Consider the following 9,625-nt stretch of genomic DNA (forward strand, 5'->3'; position numbering starts at 1 on the left):
TTTTGTCAAGAAAATTAAGGAAGTGATAGACAAACTGAAAGATGCAGAGTTTATCTACGAGATTGAACACACTAATTGGGTGTCCCCTATTGTGGTAGTATCCAACCACATAATGCATCTAGGAAAAGTCTTTGAAAAGTGAAAAACGTATTGTATTTGCGTAAACCCTAAAAAATGCGTCTTCATGGTAAGACAAGGTAAAATTTTACGTTACATTGTGTCCAAAAATGGAATTTCCATTGATCAAGAAAAGGTACAAATAATTGCCGCACTACCGAGACCAACAAAAATGAAAGAAGTGCAGGCATTTATGGAGCATTATGGGTACTACAAGTGTTTCATGTATATATGTATGTTGTAATAGCTAAACCGTTGTATGTCCTCATTGCTAAGTTTGAATGGATAGAAGAATGCGAGCAGGCTTTCCACAAATTGAAGCAGCAACTAATTTCTGCTCCAATTTTGCAAGCCCCTGACTCGAGCAAAATATTTCATGTGTTGATGCATCAACCTATGCCATAGGATGCATATTAGCCCACGCAATAGAGAAGAAAATGGATTTTCCCTTTTGCTACTCTAGTTGACAGCTAAACAATGCAGAGAAAAATTATACCACTACGAAAAGAGAAGGTCTGCGAATGATATATGTTGTCAAAAAACTTAGACAGTACCTTCTTGCAAACAAGTTTATTTTCTTTGTGGATCACCAAGCATTGTTATATCTAGTAAACAAACCTTGTAACATTGGAAGAATTGTTTGTTGGTTTATACTATTGCTTGAGTTTGACTTCAGGGTAGTCGTAAAAAAGGGGACTACACACACACACAAACGGACAAATCATCTTTCACGACTGTTCCATGGGGAAGCACCCGAGGTATCGATGATGATCTTGCAGATTCGTATCTGTTTAACATTGAAATGGTTCCAAGGTGGAGTGAAGAGGTCATTCCTCGACTCACAATTGGGTCATTACAGGTAGAAAGACAACCATCAATTTACATCGAACATGAAATCTCTAGCTTTTAGTAGGACGATTGTATAAGCACGATAAGGATGAGATTTTGAGACTGTGTACAGTTCGAAGAATCCGACTACTACCTCAAACAGGCTCATATACAAAATATGGGGTTTCACAATGGAGAAACACAAACATGCCAATGGCTAAAGAGACTGGAGTCTACTGGCAAAACATGGAACACAATGTCCATACATATGTAAAATCATGTGATATCTGTACAAAACAACCTCCAGTGGGACATGCCACCCTGTTTCGAGTAGTACAAGCACCCAAATGGAGTACTCACATAAGTGAGTACTCAAGAAACAAGACCTTCCCTGAGGGACGGGGCAAGGCAAGAATGAAAATTGTAGAAGAGGAGGCCAAACACTATTTGCTAATTGCCAACCAACTGTAAAGGTGGGGAAAAGACGAACAACTACAATTGTGTGCTACAGAAGGCGAATATTACGTTATTTTAGAACAAGCGCATTCAGGTTAGCCAAGGAGACATTTCTCTGCTGATAAAACAACAAAGCTAGTGCTACACTCAGGCATATGGTGGCCAACCCTGTTTAGGGATGCAGAAACCTATGTCAAACAATGTGATGAATGTCAACGCACCAAACCACCCCTACGGAGAGATGAAATGCCATTAAGGCCAATGATGGGGATACTCGCTTTTGCCATATGGGGCATCGACTTTATTGGTCCCATCATACCTCCGGGATACAAGTCACACGCACAATATATCATAGTAGCAACAAACTACATGACGAAATGGACACACACACACACACACACACACACACACACACACACACACACACACACACACACACACACACACACACACACACACACACACAGGGAATCATTGAGACATGGGTAGAGAGAGAGGAGGGGATCAGGTTTATGTCAAAGGACATCTGTGTGTGTGTGTGTGTGTGTGTGTGTGTGTGAGAGAGAGAGAGAGAGAGAGAGAGAGAGAGAGAGAGAGAGACTTATAGATTTTATTATCTTCCTTGGACGTCAAATATGACCTATGGGGCCAAAGATGCATGCTATCTACTATGTGTGGGTTTAATAAGTGATTCTTGATTCTCAAGGATCATTGTGATGAAAATCACGAGGGAGATCCCACACTAAGAATAGGAGAGGAAAGTGTGTTGGTCTAAGTCATGGCTAAAGATGTGAGGGAGCAAGTTCAAATGTGAGCAAAAGTTGAGCACTCTAGTACGATGTGATACTCAAACTCTCAAACCTGTAATGAGCATATTTCAAGGGAGTTGGAGGAAGCTCATTTTTACGATCATACTTCAATGGATGAGAAAGAGCTACCTCACTATAAAAAGTTACTTTTACACATGTGTAATAGCACGGGTATGCTCATTCCCAATGGTGTATCTTTGTGGAGTGGAACCAATGGATTCACATATAGAAAACATAATAGGGATAGTATGATTGACTATATGCTACTCTCCAAAGCCATCATGTATCACATAAAGAGTTTTTCGCTTGGCCAATAGACCCCAAAATCACACCATTATACTTTATGTATTGACCTTGCATGTGGGAAAGCAACTAAACATGATAATCTCAGCCAAAGGGAAGATAAGTTATCACTATGTATGGGTTTCAAACGGACACCTATGTAGATTGAAATGGTTGATGCAAAATCTATGGATGACAAAGCGTCAATATGACGCACCATTGGAACCTAGATGGGAAGCTTTCAAGAAAGTTATTTGTTCTTGTGCCAAAGAATGCTTTGCCATAGAGCATGTCCATGGTATCAACAAAGATAGCTCGTGCAAAAGATGGTTTGATAAAGAATGTCAAGATGCTCGAAAGTCCTTGATAAAGCTTGATGCAACTATGGACAAAGAAAACTATCAAAGTTATTTGCATACATACAAGGCATTGATTCAAAGGAAGAGAAGAAGATGAGGAGTAAAGCAAGTCTTGTGGATATGTACACACATTGTAGGCAACTATATGAGAAACCAAATGTTGGAAAAATTCCTTTTTATGGTTCAACCCCATGTATGCCCTCTTTTTTTTACTATTGAGAATGTATGCGATGGGCTCGAAAAGTTGGCCACTCGCAAAACGGGAGATCTTCAAGGTATCAAGTCAAAAATGAATAAATGGATGGGATATTTTACACATGGTATGCCTTATGGTTGGAGTACTAATTGGGTCAAGCCTTTGCATAAAGGAGGGGATGTAAAGAGGGTAAATAACTATCGAACTACAATGATTGGATCTCTAATGGAAAAGTTGTTTGGGTGCATAATGGAGATAAAAATGAGTGATTAGGCTGAAGAGAATAGCAAGCGTGCAAAAGGACAAGCGGGTTTTTATCGATGCCATAGCACCATTGATAATCTTGTCATTCTTCGTGTTCTCATGCAGGAAAGACGGTTGAAATGCAAGCGATTGTATTGTTGCTTTGTGGACTTTCAGAAAGCCTTTGGTATGATTCAATGTAGCAATTTGTGGAGAAGGATGGAAGAACTCCAAGTGCCAAGTGAGTTTATGCTTGCGGTTTCTCAAATCTACGAGAAGGTGACGTGTCAATTCCGCATGGGAAGAGGAATTTCAAAAAAAATTACAAGCACTTTAGGGGTTAAACAAGGATGTCCGTTGTCACCAACTCTAGCACACACTTTAGTCAGCTCATTAGTTGTATGCTCAAAATATTCCTATTTTTCAATAGTTAAAAGGCCACGAGACTAAGTAACACACAACGTTCAATGGGGGGGGGGGGGGGGGATTGACGGTCCAGAAGTCCAAGGTGGCATCTCAAGGCGGACTAAATTTGAACAACACAAAAATCGAGACGAACGAAAGGAGGGCGGCACAAAAATCAAGGATAATCGAGGACCCCGCCAGTAGGTTTTGAACCCACCACCTCATGGCCCTGGTTTTGGGTCACATGGGCTAACTACCCACTCACGCACACATCGTGTACCCCTTCCCATTTCTATGATCTTTTATTGTAGGTCAACATGTGCTGCCCAGGTTTAGGGGGTTTAATTCGTGCTCGGGTTTAGTTTTAATGTGACATTCACGACTATGATTGCCTTGCTTTTCGTGCATGCACTTGTGAGCCATGGAGCCCCTCACCACCCCTCATTAAATGTGCTATGTTATTTAGTCCCGAGGGTTGAAAGGAAAGTGAATGCTCACTTTCCTTTCGAATCTCTCTTTCTCTCTCTCTCTCTCTCTCTCTCTCTCTCTCTCACACACACACACACACACACACACACACACACACACACCCCAATGTATTATGGCTTGGGCGAAATCTGGTGCATCTATTGTATTTGGTCTTTGAAAGGGTAGGATCGTCATCTATGTATGTCCAATAAATGGCTCACAACGTAATTATTGACATTCTCGCGAACTAAGAACGAGTTTCTACAAAAAGCATGCAAGATACGTTCCAAGTATATGGATTGTGTGAAGGCAATCTAAACAAGTGAAAGGGTCACGACGGCTTTCGAAAACAATAAGAAAGTGATAAAATTGTTAGGTTGAATTAAACTGGTATCAGTGTTTGGGAAAGGATTGTCTTGGCTTAGTTTTGAGCCGATTGAAAATCGAGACTAGTTAGCTACAAACCGTGGTAAATGGAAGAAAAAATGATGAAATATGTGAGAAAGTCGTTCGAAAATTTTGCAAATCTCAAAATTTCTGCTAGTATTTCCGGTTTTTTTCTTTGTGAGGAGGAAACTCGACTAGCAGCCGCTTTATGAAAGAGACTCTCAAACGTTAACACTGACAGGATTCAGGCTATAGAATGCAAGAAATGTAAAGCCATGTGAAGTTGTGAAATGAAAGATGAAATAAAAAGAACTAATTAATTTATGTGTGTAGAATTTATTAGAATTATGCAAGGTGAAGCTTCACTTTAGCATTCTAAAACAATAGAATGAAAAAAAAAACATGTGTAAAATTTACTAAAATTAAGCAAGATTAAGCTTCACTTTAGCATTCTAAAACAATAGAATGCAAGAAAAATAAAGACATGTCAGGATGTGCAATGAAAGGTAAGTTTCCATCATGCACTGAAAACAATGAAAGTCTCCCTAACCCAACACAACACTAAGGGTTTCTTTTAGAAAGTCAAAAAGAGAAATGATCCCACCTAAACGCACATGATTGAAATATGCATCGTAAGACTGTGGAAACTCACAATGATACTAAGGCATAAAGAGTCTCAATTCTCTATGGCCTCCTATACTTGCTCACATAGGCAAGGTGCCATGAGACATACGGATGCCGCTAGCGCTTGCAAGAAAAATCAAGTCCTTTGTATTCTACTTAGTGAGGCCACACAAAATGGGGTTGACAAACTCCAAGAGGCAAACCAACAATGGCTAGGAAATTGTATACAATTTCAAGCAAAAAATTGAGCGACTAGAAACATATAATTTTCCAAATTATCTTCAAAAACTGGTATGAAAAAAGTTCGAAGGCCAAACGAGTTTGTACATCATGATTAGGGATGAATAGGAGGAACCATCCAAGGGCTATGATTTGGTATAATGTAAAAGCTTGTGCTCAACTCTTAAAATGCTCTTTACTATTTTGTGTGCTCTCGTAAACTTGAAGCTCGTTTGTTTATGGTTCTAGTATCAAAAAATGGGTGAAGTTCTCTTATGCGTGTAAGGCCTCTTGTGATTATGGTATGATGACAAGTTTGTCCAAGAAAAGTGCTATAGAGATGACAATATTTTGGAACCATTCCAAATATCTTAAAAACAACTTAGGGAGTTTTGACTTGTTCAAGGTTGTGATCCGTGACCCAAACACAAAATTGCAAAGAGACAAGGGTGACCTACTCAAAACAATTGAGTGACCTCTTAAGTGTGTTCTCCACAAGAGGTCTACTTTTGCTTTTCCACAGCAAAGTGAGCTAAGAGGTTTTTTATTGCCGACTGAACAAAAATGCATGAAGATGCCCTTGATAAACCAAGAAAACCGCACCATCTACTTGAAGCTCAAGTGGCTTCTTGAAGGAGAAAAGTATCCTAAGAGCTGAAGATAGCAAATGACCATGTTGTGGACAAGCACCAAAAGAGAGTGAGGTAGATAAAACTCTAAAGATCGAGGTTGTTGGCCCTGCAACACGGCCGGCCGTCTTGAGTCACAACATGGTCTCTAGAGGGTGAAGATATAGAAGCAAAGATGGATGCAGAGCAATGATGAGGATGCATAATTATTCATATGCTTTACATCTTCAAAATATGAGAGAATATTTAAGATTTGACATTTTCTGCAAGCATCATAATTGTTATGATCTTCTATCAACTTTCAAGTAGATTAAAATTTTTTGCTCCATATAAATTATCTTTCATGTTGGATTCAATTTTTTGCATATGTTTAGCTTTAGAGTTTACAACCAGGTAGGCACTAACTTCCTGGATGTGAACTTAGCTTGATCCAGCATCACCAACTATTCTTTGAATAACTTGGGCCATCTAAGATGCCCATCGTGCCGAAGCCCTCCATGGTAGCGCTATCGAGAGGCTAGAAATCAGGTTTCAAGTAGGTTTGAGACTTCTTTGGTTTCACCCTGGAGGGTAGGGATATAGGGCCTCAACCGGTTACATCGAAAACTTCGAATTTGGTGTTACTATTGCATGCCACTCCTATTATGTACTATTTATCTAAGATGCCCATCGTGCCGAAGCCCTCCGCCGCACCTGACAAGGTAAGCGTTATCGAGAGGCCAGAAATCAGGTTTCAAGTAGGTTTGAGACTTCTTTGGTTTCACCCTGGAGGGTAGGGATATAGGGCCTCAACCGGTCACATCGAAAACTTCGAATTTGGTGTTACTATCGCATGCCACTCCTATTATGTACTATTTATCTAAGATGCCCATCGTGCCGAAGCCCTCCGCCGCATCTGACAAGGTAAGCGTTATCGAGAGGCCAGAAATCTGGTTTCAAGTAGGTTTGAGACTTCTTTGGTTTCATCCCGGAGGGCCGCATCTGACAAGGTAAGCTTTATCCTGGATATAGGGCCTCAAGTGGAAACTTTGAATTTGGTGGTACTATCGCATGCCACTCCTATTAGGTACTATTTCCATCTTATTTGCTTGCTCAAGGAGCTATTCAAGTGGTAGTATATGGTTGCGACAATATTGATATCAGGGATGCATCAACCCCCTTTGATAAAGGATATGCTTCATTTATTCTCTTGGGAGTTTTAGAAAGACGAAGAACTAGTTCATACACCTCATCGTTCAAGCACTTCTAATCAGCAAACTGCTTTGTGCAATTTCTAAATTCAGAAGTATGAAACGGTATTAACCCGCGCAAATCTGATGGAATGCGGATATTTGGGGTGTGCAGTTCGGATGGAAGTAGTGCCCCATTAGTGCAATAAAGGGCATATTTATTAAGCAATTGAGAGCAACATCAATACTAATTACTGGGAAAAAGTAAAGAAAAGGGGCAGACTAAATGAAAGGAGAATGCACACACATTGCATGCACACCAGACAACAGACAATTCCTACATAGGGTTTAAAAAGGCCTTGTTTTTCCAATGTTCAGGAAACTTAATCATTATCTAGACTATTAACACCACTTTATTCTCTGGTAATTGTAGAGACCTAACTAAATATAGGGGTACCACCAATTCAATCTCTAAGTCACCCACCAAACTCTGTGCTCCATTTTTAATCAAGATACACAACTTACATGATTTGCAAAGTAGCTTAACAGAAAGTACTAACATGCTTGTCAATAGGCAACTAACATTTTATTAAAGTAAACTACGACCCTACTCCGTTTTATCAGAATCCCTGGTGCGGAACTTGGACTCATCAATCTCCACTCCCTGCTCCTCTGCCGCTTCTCCGCTGGATTGGCCAGTTCGGGCAAGGCCGCCCTTCTTGCCCATCTCCTCGTATCCTTCATGTCCAAGTTGCTGGGCTCTCGTCTGTCCGCCCTTGTGGCCTCCTTCCTTGATGTGCTCCTGCAAATACACATGCGGTTAGAAAAGAAGGCAAAATGTACTTGCACAAAATGCAGGCAATGCACAGAGCATTATGTGTTTGCATGCGTGATTATCACACATACGGAGGGCTTACATAGGCTTCTTTGGAGGAGTAAGCGAGCCCCTGCTTATCTGGGTCATCAGACGGTAATGGAGTGTTTGATAGATTTGGCAGCGACATGATGTTGCAAGTAGCAAATTATGGCTGTAATCAACTGCAGACGGAAGTAAGTAGCCGGCAAAAACCTCTTAAACAAGCTGATGATTTTGAGTTATAAAGAAGGTTGTCACGCAGTTACTATATGAGACGCAAACCCAGAAGTTTCCGCTGCCTCCCTCGCTGTCGCCCCCTCCTTTTCACCATATGCCTCGTCTAGCTCTTGCCATGTGGAAAAACAACCTGTTTTTCCCAACAAATAATTTACTTTGTTTTCTTAACATCTAACCTCTCTTGTCCAAAGGAGCTAGCTTGGTTGTTTGAGTCTTTGTTCTTTCGCGACCCGGGTCATGGGTTCAAAGGCGGCCAAGCACCCCTGTGCGAGTCTTACAAGATGGCGAGCGAGTTTTTTCGAGTGATGAAAAGAACGAGCGAGTTCTTCAATAAAGTTTTTTTGAGTTCTTTTGTCGTCCTAGAGGGTTGTGTCTCGAGTTTGGATGTGGGACACCTCCCATTTTGTCAGGATGTTTGGCCATTGCCGTGTGTGTGCCTCTCTGGATTCGGATGATGCAATTATTTCTACTTACTTGTATGTAGACCTTGCTTTGGTAAAGGACCTTTGGGGGTGACAAGGTGGGATAGTGTTACTTGAGTGCGAGAGCTAGAAGCACTAGGGGTAGGGGCACTCTTAAAGCAATCTTTGAAATGATTGCAATTGCAAAAGCCGGTACAAATTTCAATCCTCAATGCAATATCTTATTTAAATGCAAACATCTTGAAAATTGGCTCAATTCACAATGCAAGTTTTTAAAATTGGCCCTAGCTTAAAGGAGAGTCCTTGGAGGGTCTCTCTCTTCTCTCTCTAGATGATCCCTAGAGTTTAGACTAGTGTAGGGTTTGTGAAGGCATGCTCACTACAAGTTCAGGAGTCTAAGTACCACACACTACTAGAGTGCTCAACTTTTGGTCACATCCGAACTTGCTTCACTCACATATTAGCCATGACTTAGGTTGGGTTCAGACTGAACCGGCGGAAGAAACAAGTCTTCGTAAATCTGTCGACGCCTAGTGTGAACAATGTGGAGGAGGAAAATTGAAAAAGTGAAGGGGGCTGAGAGAGACCATCAACTCTTCCGAGGGGGCGGGGGGGGGTTGGAAGAAAGATGGAGGGCCCGACGGAAGAGTGCCTCAACTCTAACCAAGAAGATTTCGCCATGGAGCATCGACGCCCCTTTGCATTTCTCTTCCGTCACCTAGTTTGAACCCACCCTTAGACCTACACACTTTCCTCTCATAACCACAATGTGGGCTCTCCATTGCAACTCTCATCACCACAACTTTGGAGAATCGAGCGTCACTGATCAGTCACACACATACAACATCACATGTAACTTCGGTCCCATAGGTCATATTTGACCTCCGAGGACGATAATAAAATCTCTCTCTCTCTCTCT

At 41.1% G+C, this 9,625-nt stretch overlaps 1 protein-coding gene across 1 annotated transcript; it reads right to left on the bottom strand.

The window, feature by feature from the left end:
- Positions 1 to 7,667: 7,667 nt before the first annotated feature.
- LOC147454891 (protein EMB-1-like) lies at positions 7,668 to 8,295 on the bottom strand. Its single transcript, XM_086517446.1, has 2 exons — positions 8,109 to 8,295; positions 7,668 to 7,993 (listed from the first exon to the last, which is right to left on the bottom strand). Exons 1-2 carry the CDS (start codon positions 8,193 to 8,195, stop codon positions 7,799 to 7,801), a joined length of 282 nt encoding a protein of 93 aa, XP_086373572.1. The 5' UTR covers positions 8,196 to 8,295; the 3' UTR covers positions 7,668 to 7,798.
- Between the last annotated feature and the right edge of the window lie 1,330 nt (positions 8,296 to 9,625).

The sequence above is a fragment of the Adiantum capillus-veneris genome, chromosome 7 (assembly GCF_014529385.1).
Source record: "Adiantum capillus-veneris isolate H3 chromosome 7, ASM1452938v2, whole genome shotgun sequence".
Lineage (NCBI taxonomy): Eukaryota > Viridiplantae > Streptophyta > Polypodiopsida > Polypodiales > Pteridaceae > Adiantum > Adiantum capillus-veneris.